The 22,790-nt window shown below is 44.6% G+C and overlaps 1 protein-coding gene across 5 annotated transcripts in view; it reads left to right on the forward strand.

Moving 5' to 3' along the window:
• Positions 1-18,445, forward strand: part of ATP11C (ATPase phospholipid transporting 11C) — a 54,827-nt gene extending 36,382 nt beyond the window's left edge. Inside the window, exons 21-30 of one of the 5 annotated variants that reach the window (XM_027742742.2) lie at positions 658-760; positions 1,969-2,114; positions 2,487-2,546; positions 3,587-3,714; positions 6,249-6,384; positions 8,200-8,265; positions 9,058-9,161; positions 10,652-10,805; positions 12,833-12,898; positions 14,973-18,445. In XM_027742742.2, coding sequence (XP_027598543.2) covers positions 658-760; positions 1,969-2,114; positions 2,487-2,546; positions 3,587-3,714; positions 6,249-6,384; positions 8,200-8,265; positions 9,058-9,161; positions 10,652-10,805; positions 12,833-12,898; positions 14,973-15,089 — 1,080 coding nt within the window. In that variant the 3' untranslated portion in view covers positions 15,090-18,445. Of the gene's footprint in view, positions 1-657; positions 761-1,968; positions 2,115-2,486; positions 2,547-3,586; positions 3,715-6,248; positions 6,385-8,199; positions 8,266-9,057; positions 9,162-10,651; positions 10,806-12,807; positions 12,899-13,694; positions 13,790-14,972 lie in introns of those variants that run through there. The other 4 variants (XM_027742739.2, XM_027742740.2, XM_027742741.2 and 1 more) reach the window with 4 other exon arrangements.
• The last annotated feature ends 4,345 nt before the right edge of the window (positions 18,446-22,790 follow it).

The raw sequence follows: 22,790 nt of genomic DNA on the forward strand, positions 1-22,790 counted from the left end.
CTGGGACTTGACCTGATCATCTTAATCAACCAGGACTTCTCCAGGCTGTGTATAAGCCTTGTCTGAGCTTCAGAGCGTGATGAAAACGCACCATTCTTTCAAATCTGAACGCAGACCCTTTGTTTAATATGCTCACAGGAAGCCACTAACCCAGGGCAATTAGAAATAAACAAACCCCCCTGTTTGCTCTTATTTTTCCTTTCTGAATTTGTCAGATAAAGTCCATAACTTCCTCATGACAGTAGATGATGGATGTCCCAGCCTGATAAGTGGTGTGTTTCTGCACCCTGAGAGACGTGAGAGGTCCCACCTTTGGGACAGCAGGGTCTGGCAGAGGGGAAGAGCAGGATGCTGCTGCTTGTGTTTGTTTTTAAATACTGTCCTTCAGCCCTGTGCAGCTGGATGTGGGCTTTTGCTCTAATTGTGACTGCAAAGAAATTAACAAGGGGTTACTTCCCCTTTTTTTATTTTTATTAACCTGAACTCTGAACGAGGGTTTTATTAACCTGAACTCTCCAGGTATTCCATTGCTGCTGTAGAAGCCTGGTTGCTTTTCTTGGCGGGGGGCTTTTTTGCAAGTGGGATGGTGGGAAGATCTCTGGAGGCTTTTTAACTGAATTTTGGGTTCTGCTGCTATCCTTTTTTTAAATATTTTAGATTGTGCGAATGGTGAAGAACACAAAAGGAAGCCCCATAACCCTCTCCATAGGGGATGGTGCAAATGATGTTAGTATGATTTTGGAAGCACACGTTGGAATAGGTAAGCCCTCCTGATAACACACATCTCATACCCAAGACCTGTCTGCTCTTGCAGGGGTTCACTGTTGAGGTACAGTCAGTGTTTCTGATTGCACATGGCTAAACTTATCCTACTGAAAAATGTGGAAACTCTACTGTTGCTTTCTTTGGAGCCAGGGCTTGACTTCAGATCAGTGCTTGAGATCATAGAATAGTTTGAGTTGGAAGGGACCTTTAAAGGCCATCTAGTCCAACCCCTGTAGTGACCAGGGGCATCTTCACTAGTTCAAGTTACTCAGTCCTGTCCAACCTGACCTTGAATCTTCCCAGGAATGGGGCATCCACCACCTCTTTGGACAACTTGTGCCAATGTTTTACCACCTCCACTGTAAAATGAGAGAGAGATGAGATCATCATGTGCTGCTCAGCTGTAATAGTACCATTCTCTTCATCAGTGATGTCCTGCAGATTATGTTCAAAAACTCTATGGCCAAATTTGTGGTGGTAAGGGTTGCTTGGGGCTCCGAAAACAAAGGCACAGGCAGCAAACTGATGGGTGATTAGTGGGAGTTGTTGCAAAGTCAGTGCCATGGAAGTATCAGACTTTAGCATTAACTAGTCACAGTAACTCAGTAACAGCACTGGAGACCTGCACATTTTTCCTCCTGTCTGCTGGTTGGTGTCAGAGATACATGAGATTTTTGTAATGCCACTAAAGAAGCATCAGTGGAAGAGAAAGGGCAGGCTCTTTAATTGGGGCTGTTGGAAATGCTGTGGTGCCCTCTAATGAATAGGGTCCAGTGCAGTTTGTTTGACTGTGGCTTTTGAGTGAAAAAACCCTGTGTGTCCTTAGCCCTTCTCTGTGGGGATGTCTCAGGAGGCTGAGCATCTGCAGTGAAATAACTCTGCTGTGTGAGATGTGGGCGAGCCCGTGGGGAAACCAGTTCCTTATCTTTTATCAGATTTGCTTAGATACTCTTCACCACGCTCTTACACAGGAAATCAGACAGCAGCCTAAATATAGCTGAAAAACTCCAGAGGCAGGTCTGAGTGTTGTGGAGCCAAAACCACACCATGGCAAGCATGTTAGTATTTTGGTCTCCTGGGACGCTCAGGGAAACACAGCCTTTGTCACGCCTTGAGACACTGAGTGATGTGAGCAAACCTAGTGGGTAGCATCCAGATTCCAGCCCCTTAGGGATTAACTCCTTGCCATGCTTCTGTCTCCAGGTATAAAAGGCAAAGAAGGACGGCAGGCTTCCAGAAACAGCGACTATGCTGTGCCAAAGTTTAAACATTTAAGAAAACTGCTACTAGCACATGGGCATTTATATTATGTGAGAATAGCACACCTTGTACAGTATTTCTTCTATAAGGTAAGGGGGGGGGGTGTAGCTTATTTCTTTGTTTATACTATTGCATTTCTTGGGAATAGAATAAAATAATTATCAGGGAAAAAATAGGATATTCTGTAGCTCTGTTTTCCTTCCCTAGAACAGGCTGTGTCTGCCATGTGCCTGTCCATTGAAAACAGGGCTTAGAAGGGAATATGAGCATGACTTTCTTCCAGTGTCTTCTGCAGATGCTAGCTGCTCACTAGATTAGTTTTGTGCTTGGTAGAACAAGTGCCCTGCCTTGTCTGATGTTGTAATATCAGACAAAAATGTCTGATAACAGGAAAAACTACTTGGATTTAGATTGAGAAGTCAAGTGCTTCCCTGCTGATCATTTGTGTTTTGTTTCCATAGAACCTTTGCTTCATTTTACCGCAATTTTTATACCAGTTCTTCTGTGGATTCTCACAGCAGGTAATTTTCAGTAATTTGTCTATAAAGGTAGGATAAAAAGCAAGTGGCATAATGAGCCTTCCTAGCAGACACTTGGCTTTTGGCATCCTGTCCCTTCATCACCTTGCTCTACAGGACAGTAGGAACTGACCTTGGTGCTCAGCACCATATCTGGAACATAATATTGTGAGACCCATGACTGAAAAGGAGGAAACCTGCTTTCTTTCCTTTCCCATCCACCAGCCATAAACAAAGTTGGATGCCTTCCTGAAGTAATGAGAGAGGGGTTTAGCTGTTTTGTCAGCACCCGATTTTGCTACTTCTGCTTCTCTTAAGAGAACAAGTTTTCAAGGGCTTCCTGGTCTTGTCTCCTCTGCTGCGTTTCCTTGTGTTAAAAATGTCACTCAAAAGGAAGAACAGTTCCTTCTTTTATGGCAGCTTTAAAAAAAGACACAGTGTCATCAGAGCCTTGCTTAGTCCAAGTGAGTGTCAGAGGGACACATTCATCTGGTGAGTGGGTTCATGTGCTTGGAGACAAAAACTTTGGCTTTTGTGTCTATTTGGGCTCAAAAGTAATGCTGAGGAAGAGTAGATGATATGAGATAATTCTCTGCTTGCCTTGGCAAAACCACTTGCCTTTTCCTTGTTTTAAAAAAAGGAGCTATAGTTCCTCTAAAACAGTCTAGTCTTTAGAGAGCCACAGAAGGCATCAAGTATATTAACAGAAATGGCAACACAAGAGCAGCAACAGAAAAGCTGTGATAAGGACTGTTTAGTCATGTGTTTCTGGAGAATGTGCTGGAGATGAGACCAACCAGTTACAAAACTTCCTGTCAGTAGGAGCAGGTTCCTGGCCACGCAGCCTGTGAGTGCCTTGTTCCCTCTTGCATTGCATGGAGCATGAGCATTCTGTTAAATGAAGCTGTCCTATGTGGCTGTGACAAAGGGATGAATCTGTAGGGTATGCAGGAGATAAGGGCTGGAAACATTTAATTTCTTTACGGAGAGACTTAAAGTGGCACTTCTGTGTGTCTCATTTTACCCTTTCTTCTTCTTTTAAGCCACTGTATGATGCTGCTTATCTGACCATGTACAACATCTGCTTCACATCGCTACCTATCCTGGCTTACAGCCTCCTGGAGCAGCACATCAGCATCGACACGCTGACCTCGGATCCTCAGCTGTACATGTAAGTAGCACTGGACTGGGTAAGCCTCCACACAACTTGGTTACCCATGGTTTAAGTTTTGTTGGTGCAGGAGTGTAAACAGGTGTCCCTGTCCCATGTCAGCGATGGAGTCACCATGAACTGCAGAAAAGGCCATTTCTGTCCCTGCTGGCTTTGCTGCTTCTGCATTTGAGCTGGGCAGCGTCCCAGTTACCACCTATTTCTACTTGTTTATGCTCTTCTGACAGTATCTGATCTAGCAAATTGCAGCAGTGTGTCTCTAAAAAAGAATAAGAGAATTCTCCATCCGCAAGACAAATTGAGCTGTGAGTGATCATTCTTTCACATTACCTTTGAGCCAGGCAGCGTGAGCCAAGCACGTGATAGAGCGTGTAGTGGATGGAGGGGAGATCTGGCTTTCAGGAGGAAAAGACATCCATTAATTTTCAGAAAGGTTAATGTTTCTGAAACCCAGCTCAGGCAGGTAGCTACTCAGCTTGTCTAAATGGATATGGTCCCCCAGGCTTCCCCTCCACAGGCCAAGTCCCCGTATCAGAACCGTATTATCAGAGAGCTCTGCTCATTGATCCACATGCTCAGTGTGGTTTTCTGCCACATTGCCCAGGGAAAGGACAGTTTAGACTGTCTCTCTCTGCTTTGCTGTTTGTTTACTCTCCTTCCTTCGTTGCAACAGGGAGAGGCTCCAACCTCCCACAGAAACAGAGATACGTCCCATCTTCCTCCCACCTCTGCCCACGCACAGGCACTTGTGTGCAGCCCTTCAGCAAGGACTAAGGAAAGATCTGGGGTTTTTTGAGGGAGCCCCTGTTCATGCATCGCTGTTGCTAATTCCCCTGCCTAGCAGTAAGCTCAACCCCGTGCAGAGAGACCAGGTCAGGGTTGCTTTGGTCAGTGTCCTGTGCAAGCCCTGTCACCCCTGTCACACCCTGTATGATGCTTCTCAGGCATGGAGGGGCCATGTGTGGCACGGCCATGCTCTAACCAAGAGTGATGCCTGTGCAGAGACAGCAGAGGGAATTAGCAGGTGCCTAAAATACTGCATGAAAATTACATTAGGTAGAGAAAAATCAGCAAATACAACAAGAGCTGTAAGGCTGGGAAGGGGCTTGGGCGTTTTTAAAGTAAGCACTCAGAGCAATGATTAATTAGACCTGTATGTTCCTCTGCTCTTATGGCAAAATGCCACCACATGTATTTTTAAATAAATTGGTAATTGAATATTGTGCAACAGAGAGCAATAACAGCAGGCCCCTGTGCCTTCGCCTGGTGGGCTCTCTGATCTCTGGGGTCTGCCTGTTGAGGGAAAACAGCTTTAGTTTGAATATTCATGACTGTGCATGTGCTGCTGAATGCAGAACGCCCTCTGTGCCACTGCTGTATGAAGTGCTGAGCTGCTGCAGTGCAGATCTCGAGTCTGAGGCGCTGTAAAAAGCCTGTTTACGATGAGAGCTGCAGGACATAAATGGAAATGCAAAACAGAGCTCACAGGGAGGAAGCTGGTTGTATTTTTGGCCCTTGCAATAAACCCTCCTCCCAGTCTGGTTTATCCTTGCTCCTCTCTCATAGCCAAATTATGGTATGTTAGAGCATACCACAATTGTCACTGTATCATCATGCATAGGATTCAGTAGGGTTTTGCTTTAGAAACTGCAGTTACAGGAGTCCAACACCACAACAGTTTGCAAGGTGCATCTTGCTGAAAATGAATGTATTGCTTTAAGAGTTAGGAAGAAAAATTAGATAAGAACAGGGATTTTTGCTTCTGACATAAAAGTGATTTTTTCCCCCATCATTCTTCAAATTTTAAAGAAAGTAATCTGAAAAGACAATGATGCAGGGAACTGTTTAACTCCCTCATGTCCTGATAGCCACCCTCTGTTCCCCAGGCCCTGCGTGTGGTCCGTGCAGAGCTTTCCTCATGGCCCATCTATTTCCTGCTGCTGCCTCCATGACAGATCTCATCCTATATTCAGCCAAGAGCCTCTTGCTACAACCCCTGCGATAAAAACACCCACCATACAATTCAGGAGGTTATTTTCAGTCTGTGCAGAAAACACCATTTTAGGAACAGGACTTGCAGAGCTTTTCTCAAAAAAGGAGAGCTTGTGCATCTACAAAAAGAGGGAAACACATCACAGATTTGATGCTTCCCATATGGGTGCTCGTTAGCCTTACCCTGATTTAAAAATTTATCATTTAATATCAGATACCATGGATGATACGGGGACTGCAGGAGAGGCTCAGGACAGTGTTACATCTGTTGGCTTTGGGCTGACTTGGCTTTTCATCCAAGCTACCTAGAGGAGAAGAACAAAACAATTCATGTGCTGAACTTCTTGTGATTTCTCATGATCAGCAGCTGCATATAGCAAATGTTCTTTATGTCCTGTACACTGGCTGGTATTTATGTGGGTACTTCCTTGCCTCGTACAGCAAGGGGTTGCTCCAAAGCTCACTGATCACCTGCCTGCAGGGAGCTTTGCCGTGCTTCCTAAATGTGATGGTGATGGTCTTCTTGCTCCATCTCTTGGCAGGAAGGTTTCAGATAATGCAATGCTGCAGTGGAGGCCGTTCCTGTACTGGACCTTTCTGGGCGCTTTTGAAGGACTCGTGTTTTTCTTTGGGGTTTATTTTCTGTTTCAGAATTCATCGTTGGAAGATAACGGAAAGGTAACGCCACCAAAAAAAAAGGAAGATTAGTGTTTCTTTTGTGCACTGCCTCTTTGATACGCCTGGCAGGGAATATCTACGCGCTTAATCTGTGCAGTGTGTCTCGAGTCTTGTCCAACAGTGTAGCCTTGCTTATGGTGTGATTCTGCAGCAAATGCTTGAAATAAAACATTTTCCAAATCGCCATGGAAACAGGGCAGAGCTGGTTATACTCACTAGGTAAAATGACTAGTCTTACACACAGCTTTCTGCCTACCCAGCGAGCTTTACACTGTGCTCATCCCCTCTCCTGTCTGATCCCAGGAGCTGAGCCAGGGCAGGAGCAGTGTCTGTCCTTCTCACCAGTGACTGCCTGAAATTCAGCATGTGCTTGGCTGGTTACAGGCAGCTGAATTAGCCCACCTTGATGAGATGCTGCTTGTTAGCACAGACATGGTGTAGGGCTGCTTGTGCACTGTGCCTGCTCTGGGGCGTGATTTCAGCCTCCCATTTCTCTTTGCCTTGGGGGAAGGCTGGTGCTGGGCTATTGCTGCTGTTTTGGAGCCAGCAGAAGTCATCACTGCTGCAGAATGAGCAGACTGTTGTCCTGTTGTCCCTGCTTGCTCGTGCCTCTGGTGTCGGGACAAGCACTTGCATCGCTGCGTGAACGAGGTGTGGGAGCTGCTCTGGGTTAACTTGCACAGAAAGAGGAGGAAAAAAAGATTGAGGGGTTTTCTTTATTTTTTTTCTTATTTCTTTTTGTTTTGCTGGTTAATCGAGTACAGAGCAAAGCATTAGTGCAGGGAGGCTCCCACTTGTGGTGACCTGAGCTGTCTCAGGACCTTTTCCCCAAGGGAGTGTGCAGCATATTATCAGATCTCAATTGGTGGAAAACTTCTTTACACCAAGGGTATTTTACCCTTGAAAATACCTAACTTTTTTTAGCGGCTAACACTTGGAGAAAAGCTGATGAAATTTATGTATGTGTATTCATGCATTGCATCAATGCCAACATTTATGGCCCCAGCTATATGTAGTCAAACCCCTGTATTGTCAAATCAGTGTTTTTCTGTATTTATAGCCATTCTGGTTGTATTTGAATAAAACATGAAGCAGTGATATGTTCTACAACTGCCTTAAGAGGTCAAGTCTATGTGGCACTAAAATAAGATCTGTGGTTATGTCCTGTTCTGTAAACACTTATGCCTGTAAGAACTGCTACCAGCAATTGTTCATAATATCCATGTATGTTTGATTCCTTTTTCGCTCCTATTGACTTTGGGTTTTTTGCATTTTTTGAAAACTTTTACATTTCACTTTCTGTTTTAATGTATGCATTCAGATCTTGACAGCCTTTGGTAAGCATCCCTCCCATTCATTGCCATCATTTGGATTTCTATACAGTATCTGCTTTTCTTTGTGTGCATAGTCACTAGTATCTCCGAACCAAACCAGGTGGAAAAACACCCATTGGTGCATTCTGCAAATGGGACTACAAAGAGATGATGGTTGTTGCAAGAAAGCAGAAACTGAGTAAATTGCCAAGAAATCATGAAAAGCAGGTGGTCCAATGACTTGTATCCTCGACTGACATTGCTGTTAGTAGGAGGTTGTTCCTGTCACTGTCCCAGCTCTGGGTCACCCATCTGTGTGGCACTGCATGGCACAGGGTAGCGTAGTGGCCGACGAATCTTCCGAGCATCAGTCCCCCGTAGCAGTCGTTCCATCCCACCCTTCCCCTCCGGTCCCTGCTTGCACCCCTGTCCTCATCGTCGTCTCTGTGCCTCTCCAAGGAGATGGACCGAGACACCTGTGGCAATGTAACGTGTTTTTCAGATTTTTGGGAACTGGACCTTTGGGACGATTGTTTTTACTGTGCTGGTGTTCACCGTCACTCTGAAGGTGAGGATCTTCCTTCCTTTTCCAGTCACTCATTGCAGATGTTTTCCAAGGCTTGTGTATGTGCCGTAAAATCGTGAATGTATTGAAAATTAAGTTTCTTTGAATGTGTTTTCCCCCCACACTTAAATCTTCTCTTCTTCCATAGAGGCAGAACTTGCTTATTGTCCTTTGTGTAGTCTGTGGTCTTTAAGTGTTTATGTTTTGGTTAAATTATTTTTCTACTTTCTCCCTCTTTTGAGAACTCCAGTTGGTTATAGTTGACTTTTCCCCACACTTTCACCCCTTGGTGTTCAGTTCTGGCAAGAGAAGAGGAACAGTAGAGAATTTGAGCTTGTCCACCTTGTTTGAGACAAGGCTGAGTGCTGCAGCAATCAGAAAAGCCCATGTCGAATAACAATAGCAAATCTGCTTTGTCTCATGGAGCTTTCCAGAACAAACTGTTTGCATAAGACCTTACAAAAGGTCTTTTGTGTTTGATTCAGACAGCAGGTGGTGACGAGAGGCAATTACAATCCCTGTAACCTTTAGACATTTATTTCCTGTAGCATCAGAGGTTGCATCAAATTTATTCTATTAAAAAGTGTCAGTTACAATTAGAACCTTGCTGTTTCCCTGTTGTCTCTGTACCAGCCTGTGGATATTGAAAATGTTTTGCCTGGCGTCCATATGCACAGAGGTAGCTGTTTGGAGAACCTTCAGCCTTAATGTGAAACCAGTCTGAAATGTCATATAAATCCAATCAAATACACTCTGCATCTAAAGCCTGTTCTATCTCTCTTTTTATTCACACAGCTAGCGTTAGATACCCGATTCTGGACGTGGATGAACCACTTTGTGATTTGGGGATCCCTTGCCTTCTACGTGTTTTTCTCATTCTTTTGGGGAGGAGTCATTTGGCAAGTATATCTTCTTTCCATGGTGCTTTCGTAGGGAAATGCCCAGTGCTGGCTTTGCGGGGGACGTGGCTGCAGCATCCCCTCCGTTGGGATGTCCAGAGGTTTACAGATGGCAAGGTATGTGCAATCATGCTCCTTTCCCTCCTGAGGAAGGAAGGGTGGATACCTCCATCCAACACCCTCTGAAGGCCAGTGCTGGAAGAGGGCTCTTGCATCATGAAATGTGTTTGAGGAGATATCTCAACCCACCAAAGGGAATAGCCTGAAAGAGATAATGCCGTGGTCGCCATCCAGGTGCTCAACTTTGGCAGAAGGTGATTTGCTTTCCTGCTCAGGGTCATTTCTGTTGCTAAGGCTCTTGTCTTCATTGGGAGGTTCTAGAGTAAACATTTTAGGATCTGTTTGTGCACGTGGATGAGAAAGACAGGAAAAATTCATGGTGCAAAGAAATCCGGTGAAACGGAAGGAAGGAACAGATGAGGCAGATGTGGAGCAAGAGGACCTGGCCCTCTGGGACAGCTTAAGAAGGAGAAATAAACAGGAGAAATCACAGATCCTGCTGCTGAAATCCTGGATCTGAATAGGAGAAGAAATTCTCATTGATTTGAGTGCAACCAGGATTTTAGGCTTAATATGTTGCAAAAGCAGGCAAACAATAGTGCATTACAAACATTACTAGTTTTCTATTTCATGTGCTGGAGTAAATGTTCAGTTGACATTCACAGTAGACAGTGTCCCCCATTTTACGCCTTTGCTTTCCCATGGGCTTGTGCCATGGTCTATTGGCTAGATCCTTGATCCAGCAACCTGTTAATGAAGATGTGGAACTGATTTAAGTATTTTAATTGAGAATTAAAAACTTTGTTTGACTCTTCAGTGTTGCTAACCAACAGATCCAGATCTGCAATCTAGCCACGTATCTGTAGTGAAATGTGTGAGTTTTCTACTAAAAGCTCTTTCTACTGTTTAACTTGCATACCTCAATATTTTTGACTTAACAGTAAGCAACAACTTCTTTGGGATCCTTGTCATCGTTTATTTAAGAGGTGTTTTTCACAAGCATCTGTCAGTTGCTCTCCCTCATCAAGGAAGGGAGGAAGGTGCAAATAACCTGCTGTGATTGAGAGGCACTGGATTTCCACCATCAAAACCAAACCAGAAGCTATAGCAAAGCCCGAAATTGAAATAAAATGATCTGGGTTTTGATAAGGTGAATAATTTATCTTTCAGTGATAGTGGCAAAATTCAAACCCCTCCCCACAGATGCAGAAGATGCAAAATGAATCATGACAATCCTCTAGAATTAGCGCAGTTGAAGGCAGGAGATAGATTGGGGCAAGGATAGACAGTGTGTTTTTGTGGTACCTGTGTCCATATCCATCTGAAAGGGAGGCGTAACTGCTGATAGTTTGATCTGAAGTTTCCTTTGATTCTGACCTTCTTGGAAAATCTGTGTTAACCAGAATTTATTTGTGTCCTTTCTTTTTCAGGCCTTTCTTGAAGCAGCAAAGAATGTATTTTGTATTTGCTCATATGCTGACTTCTGTTTCCACATGGCTGGCAATAATTCTCCTGATCTTTATCAGCCTTTTCCCAGAAATTCTTCTAATAGTTTTAAAAAATATAAAAGAGAAAAATCATCAGGTAAGGAACAAGATGATGTATTCCACTGTATTTTTAGGAAGACCTTTCTTAAGCACCAGATCAACCTGTAACAGTACCACATACCACTCACATCTCAAGGAAGGCTTTCTGGAGTCTTGTCTTGCCAAAAATGGCAAGAAGTTAATCTAAAAATACTACCTAGATCTGTAGTGAAGAGAGACTCAACCTGTGCCTTTCCTTAGTTGCCTTCGCTGGGTGGAATCGTGCTGTCTCTTATAGAAGTACAGTAACCCTTGTCCACCCTGAACTGATCATCAAACCCACCTGAAAAAAACCCTACCTGTTTTTATATCAAAAAACACAGCCAGGATGTTCTCCTTGGGTATGTCCTCAGGTGCTGGTGCAGTGGGAGAAGGGTCAGATCTTGTCACGTTTGCCCACCCTCCGTAAATAACTGAAGGCTTGTACCATGGTGTTTGCTCTCCTTGAAAGTGATCTAGTTTCATAACAGCTTTCCTCCACTGCTGAGGAGGAGGGCTCCTTTTAGAAGTGGAAACCTTCTCCTAAAAGTTTTCTTCATTGCTCCTGCAAATGGTGAAGGCCAGCAATGCCAGGTTCATGACTCACCGTGTTGATCTCCCCTGCCCGTTGCTCTCTGCTTGCCCAGAGGTGCTGAGTGTCCCTGCAGCACCATCTCCTGGGCAACCCCTGCTCACCCTGGCCGTGCCTCCCCCCTCTCTGTGCCTCCCTCTCCTGCAGCCCCTCTCTTCCCCCTGCAGCATCAGCAAGTCCTGCCTCGGGTCAGCACATGGTGTGTTGCAGCCAGCCCAGGCCTCTTGCCATTGGGTTTGCACGTCCCTAGGCAGCAGTAGGGCACAGCTGAAGGGACACAGTGCGGGGTCAGCCCCCACCAACAGCCAGCAGGATAATCCCCCACCCCCAAGTCATTAATAGCATCACAGAATGATTTGAGTTGGAAGGGACCTTAGAGATCACCTAATACCAACCCCTCTGCCGAGGCCAGGGATGCCATTCACTAGGTCAGGTTGCTCAGGGCCCCATCCAACCTGGCCTTGAACACTTCCAGGATTGGAGCATTATTATAGTTGAAAACAATAGAGATGGTAAAAGAACTATGGTTGTATTTTGTAAGGGTCTATGTAACTTCTTCCACTTAAACATGATTTAATAGTTTCTAGCTTGACACCCCTATTGAACCAGCTGGGAGCAAGTTGCTCTCAGCTGTGGACATATGACAGTTTGAGGACAGTCCCCTGGAAGGGTGACCTGGGGGTTTCTAAGCCCCAGCTCAAGTCACCTGAGAGGTGACCCATTTTTGCCTTCAGTTGTTGACCAAAGATCCATCTCCTCTTGCAATACTTGCTTTCAAGAGTGCTTTATATGCATTTAACAAAGACTCTTGTGAAATCATTTAGCAAAGCAAAGTAAGTGTCAACTAGAAAAGTTTCTTCAGATGTGCATCCCAAACTAAACACAGGCTGAGCCATATTTAAATGTACATTTTGAGTAAGAGTGTTATTGTAAGTCCCTGAAGCAGATACCAGCTCTGGATATCTGTGTCATCAATCAGACATCAAAGTCAGTTGCCTGATTAGTAAAGGCATCTAAGATCAGGTAGATGATTTCAAATTAAGGCCTTATTGAGAATCCTGACCTTAATATTGAAATAAAATAAAATAAACATCAGTGTCCCCAGGGGAGCATTAAATGAAAAACAAGACTTGGGACGTTGTTTAGGTGCCTGAACCCAAACTTGGCAGCCAAAGCCAAGTCCAGGTCCATAGACAGTTGCTATTGACCTCAGTGGGACAGGATTTCACTCCGAGTTTCCTGTAACACTGTGCATCAGCTCTGCTCAGCCTCTATTAAATTTTCTGTGTGGAAATGCGGTGGTTGTTTTTATTTCGTTTTGGTTTTGTTTGGTTTTTTTTAACTGCAAGGCGCATTTGTGTTTTCCTTGGTTTCTACCTTTCTCCTTCTTGTACTGCAATTTTCTGTCTTTTGTGCTGTTGTGAACTAGGTAACGAAGCGCCTTCCTTCCTCAGGAACATCCACTATCTTCATGCTTTCTCAAACTTCCAGCAATCACAGCTTTTCTTGGAGTGAATAAGGTGATTTCCTTTCTGAGTCGCTATGTGTTGCTTGCTCAACTGCCTTTCTCCTCCCTCTAATGCCTAACTCCTGAAAACACACATTTAGATTTGCTCACACAGCAAAACCTTGCTTTTCCCTTGCTTAAATATTTTGTCTGTCTCTTCCCCTTCGGTCTCTTGCTGCACATCAGGTGGGTGAGCTGGTCGTGCTCAGGATGTCCAAGTGAGGTGGACACAGGCAAAGCTGGTTTACATTCTTTTCTCACTGCAGTTTTGTGTGTTAGTGGATTAGATACGAGTGGGGCAAGGTGGAATTGATGTTGTTTGTCCTCTGGATGACTTGACAAATGACTCAGACTTGTCTGACTGAGGGGGGAGCTTCCCTAGTGCCCACCTTGCCCAGTCCATCCCACCTGCTAGTGCTACTCTCACAAAGAAGGATTGTCTTGGATTTGCTGATGGAGTGGTGGGACCACCCACAGCAAAGTGCCTTGATTACATGTCCCTAGCATTTAGTTTCACTGCAGATCTCCTTTATTACTGCCTATTTTAAAAATACTGTTTTATGTGGAGATCAGGGATGTTTTCCTCCTCCCTCAAAAACATAAACCTCCAAACCTGAAGTTAACATTTTGGGAAGCAGGGCCGGTTTCTGAATACTCTCTGTGCCTCTTGCACTGCAAAACCCAGCCACTGTTAATCATTCTTTATGATATGACTTAGCTGTAAAAGGGGTTGTGTGTCTTGCATTGTTTGACAATAGGCAGGGGCAAGAGTTGCATGTGCTATAAGTCTCCTTGCCTCGCTGTTGCAGAGCAGCAGGAAGGCACCTGATTCACTGTCGGCCAGACCTTCTGTCAGACCACTTCTTTTAAGAACGTTCTCAGATGAGTCTAATGTGTTGTAAAGGTACCCTGTCTGAAGGAGTTGGGATGGTTTTAAAAGGCATCAATTAACCAAATGTAACCTCCTCCAAATCAATTAAACCATGGTTCTTGTAATCCTCTTGACTATCGGTGTGGGGTACTTGTCCTTGTGGAATGGAGATGCAATGCTTGGGATGCATTTTAATTTGGGGATGTTGTACTATCCAACCTCTCAGAATACTGTATCTGTACAGATACTCTCAAACTGAAATATTTGCAGTATGCAAACAAATCTTTCAATCTAACTGATATTTTAGTCTAATGTTAAAAGAAAATTTAATCTGAGAATGCGGTCTGGATTGTGCTAACAGTGATTATGAAAGCTAACACTGACAAATTTACACTGAAAGATTCAAATCTCAGTTGTTAAACTGATTCCAGTATTGCATCTGAATCGTACCAAAATCCCTTTCTCTAGGGTGCATGCTGTTCTGTCAGATAGAAATAAGTACATTTTAATTCATCTTCATAGATTGACACTAAATACGTGTACTTGTTTATGTGTGTCAACACACAGACGGAGGCATGTCTCGGTGTCTGTATGTACATACACACACCAAGAGCATCCTACTACAAATTGACTTGATTTTAAACTTTGTAGCAAGCCAATAGCAGAATAAAAGAGTGCCCAATTGAATTCGCAACTCCGCTTTTAGGGGGGATGTAACGTGTGGTGTCGCCTGCAAACAGAAGGCTGCAGATGTTCTGCAAGCCTCTCCTACCTTTGTACCCACAGCTGCTGCTAAAGAAATGAGTTTGATTGGCATGGCAGCTCTAGCAGCCAGGCTTGCAGGGCCTCCAGTGCATGTGGTATTTGTCCTGCACAGTTGGTCCTTCTCCACTGACGTTAGGTGGTGCTCTCCACCACCATACACTGGTGCATACTGGTGTGGGAGGCAGCTGGACAGGGACAGAATGGGAGGCACAGGGGGCAGTGAGGCAGATGCCACTTTTAGACTTCACGGAGCATTTTGCAGGTTGTGCAAATCTGTTTATCATCCGATTACTTGGTTGTGAATTGCATTGGGCACTTTTATCATGGCCTAATCATTCTTCTTCTCTTATAAAATTTTAAGTATTTTCTTCTAAAAATAACCCAGGAAAAGGTTTGTGAATTCGGAAATGTAACAGTTGTAATATATATGTTTTCCTTCTGATTTTTGCAGGCTGGCCCCTTTGATCTACCTGTATTAGTCTCATACAAACGTATAGAGAATGGTTATGTGAAGACTGAAGATGCTATTACTAATTTGGCAGAAAGATATCCTCTCAGGATACTTTAAAGTGCTCCATACAAACACTGCGTATTGTCATGCTGTAGGACAAAACCCATGGTTTTAACCTAACAGTTCTCTTTGATATTACCAAGGAATGTAAGCAGCCATGCTGAAAGAGCAGCAGCCAGGGCACTGGCCCCACGGTACCTGTTTGTCTTTGGTCTTGTGGTTTCCCCACCCTCCCAGAACAACAATTCTGCCAAATTCTACGTCATTGGAGGCTGAGAAAGCATCTTTAGAAATTCATCCAAAATGGCATGAATCAAAGTGCAAGAGTGCAGTGCCAGCCCCATTTCACACGGGGGCTTCCTCTGCCCACTGCAGATCTGAGAGCAGCAGAGAGCTGCTCAAGTCTCTTGCTCTCCTGACCAAAGAAGTAGCACAGACTTAAACCCAGTAACAGCCCCATCTGACTCCCTGAAGGCACTGGGAAAAGCCTCCTCCTCTCCCATGGAATCTGGATGCAGCCCTGAGAGCATCTCTCCTGGTGCTGGGGCTGCGATCCCTCGGCAGGGGGCTGCCCCCTCCCAGCTGTGGGTGCCAGATGCACGTGGCAGAATTACTTGAAAATTCGGGAGAAATCTTTTGCTGATCCCTCCTCTAGGTATGGCTGGAAGCAGTCTGTGGTCTGCCCACAGTGATGGTGTCTGTGTGGAGACCTGCAGTGCTGGGAAGCACCTGAGCATCCTCCCGCGTCCGGTTTGCTGATGGGTTTATTCCTGCTGAAGGGTGAAGAAAAGGTTGTTCTGTGGCTGTTCATGATGGAAGGAAGCTTTTGTGGGGGAGGAAGGAATCCCAAAAGTTGGACTGTGGCAGACTCTGAGCCTCTCTGCCCAGGCTCCTGTGGCTGTGCTTACATTACTGCACTGTGCAGTTGCTCCAACACTTTAAAGGCCTGAGTGACAGTGCAGTCCTTGGCTGATCCCAGGGACATGGGATGTGCCTGTGAACCTGCAGGCGTATAAAACTGCATCTTGAGTTATTTGCACTAAGAAAAAAGAAGCCAGTTTAAAAATAAAAGGAATACATGAACCCGATTTCATTTTACATTTTATTTGGTTTTTAAATTGGCATGTTCTTTTGAAATCTACCTGTACCATGGTCGTAGGAATTTTTCTCTTTAGGTCATGCACAGCAGAGGTGAGATGCCTGACTCTCAATATTTTTATTTTTCTTTCTCTGATACTTCCTATGTGGAAAGAGCAGCTTTTTTTGTTGTGTTAAGTCATAAGCAGTGACAGAGCACCCTGTGTGCCACCGCGGGTTGGTGTGACGGTCCCTCCCTCGTGCCGATTTCCCCCGGCCCCGGCGCTCTTCGGAGTGGGGCAGAGGAACTACTGTGAGAAGCTTCAAGTCTCATTTCAGAAGCAACAAGCTCTACGCTGCTGCTGGGTTTGGCTCCCGCTCGCTCAGGCTTCATGTCATTTACATACAATGAAACAGTTTGGGACTAGATGGAACGTTCCCCTCACCAAATTTTGTTAAACTGCAGACTGCTGATTTTTTGGAAGAATCGAGTCTCGCTCTCTGGCTGCCACCCCTGTGGTCCATCTTCAACTGGTGCAGATCAGCTGCTGGCAAATTCTTCTGCGCGTCGCAAGGACTTTGGATGGGCCTTACCTGAGTGGGAGAGGGGTGTGCACAGTCCCTGTGGCCAGTGGCTGCTTTGACATCACCCAGCATGGGAGGGGAAGGATGGACAGGACCACTGTATTATACACGCTGCACTGGCCTCAACGCAAGTGATGTCTGCACCATGTCAGCGACTGCGGCTCAACTCCTTGCTGCATGCAAGTAAGGAGCTGCACTGCCAGCATGTGTCCCATGGGCAAAGCTTTTGTTTTCTTCTTCTTTTTTTTCCCTTTTCCTAGCTCATTTCACGGACTTAGAATTCAACTTGCAGACCTTGTCCCATTCTCAACTTTTCTTGCTAAAATGTGGTGCCTACAGATCAAGTATACAATGAATACAATGAAGATACGCTCTATATGCCAAATCTAACCTTTCTCCTTAAATATACAGTTGCTGACTTGTGTTTACATAACCTTTAAAATGTAGGCACTAAAATGCCTAATTCCTGTGATTCAAAACCATTCCAAGCCCGAATGGTCCCAAGCCTCACACCTTGCTTCTCTGTTTTGTGTCACGCTCTACTCTGAGGTTCAAAGTCTGTTCCCCTGGAATTCTACTGGAGGTTCTGCTGGTGATGTTAATGGGAAGAGTGAAACTTGCCATGTATGTGTGAACTGTCCAAATAGTCACTTAAACAGGCTAATTTCTGCAGCCTGTTTAAAGACAGAGCCTTCTGAGAACCAAATCTCTTTCTGTTTCCAAGTGTCTGGTCCCCAATGGATTGCAGTAGCTGTATGTTCAAACCCAAGGTGTGTGTGCTGACTAGTGGGGTGGATTTAATGTGAAATTTCTTGAACAGCAGCTCTTTTAGGAAAATGCAAGTTTTCTTGGGCTTGGATCTTCAGCTAGTGCACTGGTGTAGTGCTGGGTGCCAGGACCACCAGGTTGCCCTGCACCCGCAGGAGAGCTGATCCTCATCATTCAGTAATGTAATGGCAAAAATGAAATTCCTGTTGCTGTGGGTGGCTTGTGAAATCAGGGGAAACAGGAGACTCCTTTTGAGGTTAGAGAGGGGAAGAAAAAGTAGTGATAGTGACTGTAAGGTGTAAGGCAGCAGGATGCCGAAGTGGCGATAATCCGAGAGCAGTGCTGTGGTGGTTGTTCGTGTTTCACGATACCCACTGCACTGTTACGGTGCTCCTCAGTGAGCTAAAAGGTCAGTACAGGCTTATCAGTGGAAAATCCTGAAGGAAAAAAGGCTGGGTTTTTCTCATAATAATTCGTTGAAGTTTAATCACTTGACTAGTGACACTGAAAGATAAGGAAAGTAATTAAGATTCCCTCTAAAACTGTTACGTGATAACAGTGGAGCTTGGTGTAGTCATAGCGACTTCTCAAACACTAATCCTAATCGTTATGAGAATATTATAAATTACTTGGAATTGCATAAAAGCTTCAAATTGAATTTGTATACACACAGTTGAAAAACTTACCTAATACTGCAGCATTTATCCAATTTCCCAGCTACGAATTTTTTTAAAAAACATGTAGTATATAGAAAATGTAAATTATATACAGGCAATGAGCAGATACATTTTCAGCTTCTTGCAAAAAAAAGGACTGCAACCTTACATTTTTTTCACTTAAATGCAATTTTATACATTTATGTTGCTTTATATAAAGGAAATTGAATGTGAATGTTACCTTTTATGAATGCAACTTGCTCTTTTTTCATTACAGAAACTTTTGTTTGAAGTAATCAATAAACTTTGGTATGTTGTTCTGATTAATATATGTTGTCTGTCTTGTCTCCTTGGATACTCCTGGGTGATAGTTTGTTACATGGACCTTTCCAGGGTAGTACTAGGGAGATCATTGGCATTTTCCTTGATGGGTAGATGATGGCCATTCTTGGTTGTTTGATGTGGAGCAGCATTTGCCTAAGGAAATACAAATTTCTTCTCATGTATTTTTGTTTTCCCACCGATGTGGGAATTAGCAATTCTGCTGTAACAGCTGCTGCACATAGCTGGCCTGTGCACTCTAAACCCATTTCCCTCAAAAATAATGTCAAATTAAGAAAGTGAGTCCTGTGAATTAGGTGAATAAATTGATTTAACTTTGCAGAATAGGTGAACTCAGAGCTTTGACATTTAGGAACTGGCTGAGAAAAATGCAGGTCCGTGTGCCTGATTTCCATACATGAAGTGTTTTCCTTACTGCTGTGTGTTGGTTCTGTGTGTCGTGGCTACCTGTAATAAATGAGCATTTCTCAGTTCAAAGCCGAGAAACACACAAATGTGGCTGATTCTGTGCTTTGCAAAGTGCCTGGCGCTGGTGAAGTTCAGGCCAGATATTTGCATTGATGAAATTCCAGCAACGCAAGGAAGCTGTTAAAGCACGACTCGCAGTGTTTGTATAATACTCAAGGAAAAAATATAGACCTAACTTTTTTTTTTTTTTAAGGACACGGGTCTGATTCAAGCTGAAATGTTTGTAATGCAAAAATGACAGTTTGAAAAATTCTGTTTTGGCTGCTTCGGTCCCTGCAGCTCCCATCAGCCACCGCAGGACAGATGGCTGAGCTATTTAAAACAAAGTCTAACCTTTCCGACGCAGCTTGTACTATTGGAAACCAGACACACGCATTGAGAATCTTAATAGCCCGAGTGAGCGGTAGTGAAAATCATCTGAAAAGCTGGAAGGGGTTTTACTCTGAGCTGCCTACCCAGGCTGTCAGGACAAAAACTGTAAATGTAAGCGATGGGAGACGACCGCAGGTCACTGGGTATTTCAGAAAGCACCAAAATTAGCATTTAAAACACCCATGTGGACCTTCTTGTTAGAAAGGAGAAGCAATGTCATGTTGTAAGGTGATTTTTAACAAGGACAGCAATTTTTTCCAGGTCAGGCTATTGGCGTGTGAGGGCTCTTGGCACGTGGAGGGGTCGTGGTCTCCCTGTCCCTCCCTGTCCCCCAGCAGCTGTTGCAGGAGATGCATCCACAGCATTCTTATTGCTGGGATTGGGCTTTGCTTCTGAAATCTTCGCACGTCTGGGGATAACCTGCTAAGCTGGAAAATACACTGTGGCCTGGAGAAAGGGTGTGTGTGCACTTGTATGACTGTTCCTTCCAAAACTAGAGGTTGCAACAACAAATAAGGCAGGTCTGACTGACCCAGGGAGAGAGTGGGAGAGCAGAGTGGAGTCCTTTCTCTTTTTTTCACATTCAAGTAGGTGACATAAAATCCTCATCCTGATTAAATCCATGTGTGTTTGGCTGGCTTCAGTGGGGCCAGGATTTCTGACAGGTTATGAAGGATCTGCTTCTCCTGGACCAGCTTGGAAAGAGCCCACACCGGACAGTACCCCGGATTGAGAGTGATGCTGCTGTCTGCAGAAGAAATCCTCCTAAAATTCCCGTTTATGAAAATCAACCCGAACTTAATTAGTGTTATGCACAAGTACTTTGCTGTCACTATGCTTATTCCAGAGGTGAGCAATTCCCTTGGACATCACTTTGACTCCAAATTGCATTTAACCAGCTCTGTTTTTCCTGTTCTCAGCACTTGACTAAACAGGTATTTTTGAAGGGTGATTTCTCAAATTCAAATAATGGCCCCAGTCACAACCCAACATTCTAGCCTTAACCTAGAAAAAGAAAAAAAATTTTATTTTTTTTTTTGTCAAATTCAAGAGGTTTTGAATTTTGTTTAAGGGTTGTTTTTTTTTTCCCCAGCCTCCAATCTGGAATTAATGAAATTAGTTGGAATTCTTCCTACACCTTCTCCATAAGATGAGACTTAATCATAAGGAATTGAACCCACATGAAATAAATCTCTGCGAAGAGAGGTGCTGCAGGTGCTGCCAAGATTTTCCCCAGCTGTGTGAAACAGCTCTTTCCCCTTGCACACAGGTGTATATGTGCCACTCTTAGAATGCCGAACCTTGTTAGAGGCCTTGTTAGGATGGAAAATCTCTGGAAAAGAAACACCTCTATTTCTGGCAGTCATTGTTTCCTTTTTATCCATCTCATTGTTCCTTCTGTCTCAGCTTATCATTTCCTGGGCAGGCAGAGAGCAATGCTTGGCTCTCTGAAGGAGATAGACACGCTGAGTATCTTCTGCCAGTGTAAAACCCAAGAAGCTGGATGATGGTTCCATGGAATGCCGTGCTGGGATAGCTGAGCATTTATTGTGAGGGACTGTAGCAGCCAGCTTTCCAAACCTTTGTGGCCATAAGGAAAAGCCATGAGCAATTGCCCCCCAGCCTGTGCAAACACAGCTTTTCCATGCTGAGAGCTGGCTCAGGTTTTCTTGCACCACCTGAAGTGTCTGGAGGAGGTGCAGCTTTGGGATGTGTAGGTTTCCTGCCAGTAGGTATCTGGTGCTGTGGCCCAGCCCAGCCCATCTGGGGCTGTAGTAGGGTGTGTTGGCTGCAGAGACCTGATCCAGATCCTGCCTTAATGATTTTGTCTTCTGTTCAAAGAGCAAGAAATGGATTGATTGCTGAACCATAGGGGTAACAGCTGCATCTTCTACTGTGTAGCTTTGTTTTTCCTGAAGCCAGTACCAGACATGGGTGTGCAACACTCAGTGGGGGTGAGTCCTCCTCAGCATCTCCTGCACAGTGGTAGAGCAAAAAAGAGACAGTCAGCACTTGGATGGGCCTTGTTTCTCTATGAGCTGTGGCAGTTTAGGGCAAATAGCATCCCTGCAATAAGAATACAGCAGGAATGTGGTGTGGCTGTCTTTCCTTACTTGTAGCTTTGCATATGGCTATTTTAAAACCACATTTTATTGCTGTGCACCTCAGCCAGACTTTTTGATGAGTAACTGCACATGAACTCTCCCTGTCACACAAGATGTGTTTTATGACCAGACAGAAAATCGTCTATTCAATCTGTTCTGTTGGTGAGGATCTGCTGTGTCACAAACAAGGAGTCCTGCCTGAATGGGCAGAATCAGGGGACATCTGCATTAGTGTAAGAAGGGCTGTGGTCTACCAAAAGACGCTGGTTTTTATTGTTAGACCTTGGGTTCTAAATTAATAGCTCTCACTGCTAAAGTGTTGGGAAAAGGCTGTTATTATAGTAAGGAGCATAATTAAGAGGTTGTTTTGGAAAAACAGGAACATCCACTTCTCTGTGCTGCCTTCCTGGGCAGCTCAGGCTCCTGTTAAGAATGAGCTGGCATCGTTTGAACCTCAGCATCGGGGAAAATGACAACGATGCCTAGAGCTCTGGCCAGCATTGGCTGTAGTATGGCTTAATGTAGTTGTCATAAATTGTTCAAGGAATTTGCTAGAATGCTGCTTGCAGAGGATGGAAACGCTTTTTTTTTTTTTTTTTTTTTTTTTTTTTTTTTTTTTTTTTTTTTTTGCTCCTTAGAGAAACGTTATAGGCACTAAGGCAGGGAGAAAATCCAGTTGCAGGGTGGTGTGCTAGGGGGCACTGGGAGTTGTGGTAAGTTTAAAAAAGGGAAAAAGAAGAAGGATTAAAAGCAGGGGGAGGAAGAAAAGAAAGGAAAATAGGGGAGTAAAGGAAAAACGGAAATGAAAAAAAGAAAAAGAAAAAAGGAAATAAAGAGATAAAGGGGAAAATATAAAAAAGGGAGATAAAAGAAAAAAGGGGGGAAAGGAAAAACGGGGAAAAAAGAGGGGGAAAGGGGAAAAGGAAAAATGGAGAATAAAGAGGGGAAAAGGGGGCAGAAGGGGAAAATACTGAAAAAATAGAAAAGGAAAAAAGGGAAAAGAAAAAAAGAGGAAAAGAAGAGGGGGAAATGTGGAAAAGGAAAAAGGGAATAAAAAGGAAAAAAGGGAGGGGAAAGAGAGGGAAAAGGAAAAAGGGGGGGGGAAGACGGAAAGGGGGGAGAAGGAAAAAAAGTTAAAAAAAAAAAAAAAAAGAAGGGGGGAGAGAGGAAAAAGGTTGGGGGGGGAAAGGGAAGAGAAGTGAAAAAAAGGCCGAAACGGTCCGAAGGCGGCGGTCGCTGGGCGGTCGCTGGGCCGGCCGGGGCGGTGCGGGGGGCGGTCGGAGGGGCGGCCCCGCCTGGGCGGCCGCGCGGGCCCGGGGCGGCGGCGGCGGAGCGGCGGCGGTGCCGGCGGGGAGCGCTGCCCGGGGCATGGCCCTGGCCCCGGC

The sequence above is a fragment of the Pipra filicauda genome, unplaced genomic scaffold (assembly GCF_003945595.2).
Source record: "Pipra filicauda isolate LSUMZ 115617 unplaced genomic scaffold, ASM394559v2 scaffold268_size1050017_pilon, whole genome shotgun sequence".
Classification (NCBI taxonomy): domain Eukaryota; kingdom Metazoa; phylum Chordata; class Aves; order Passeriformes; family Pipridae; genus Pipra; species Pipra filicauda.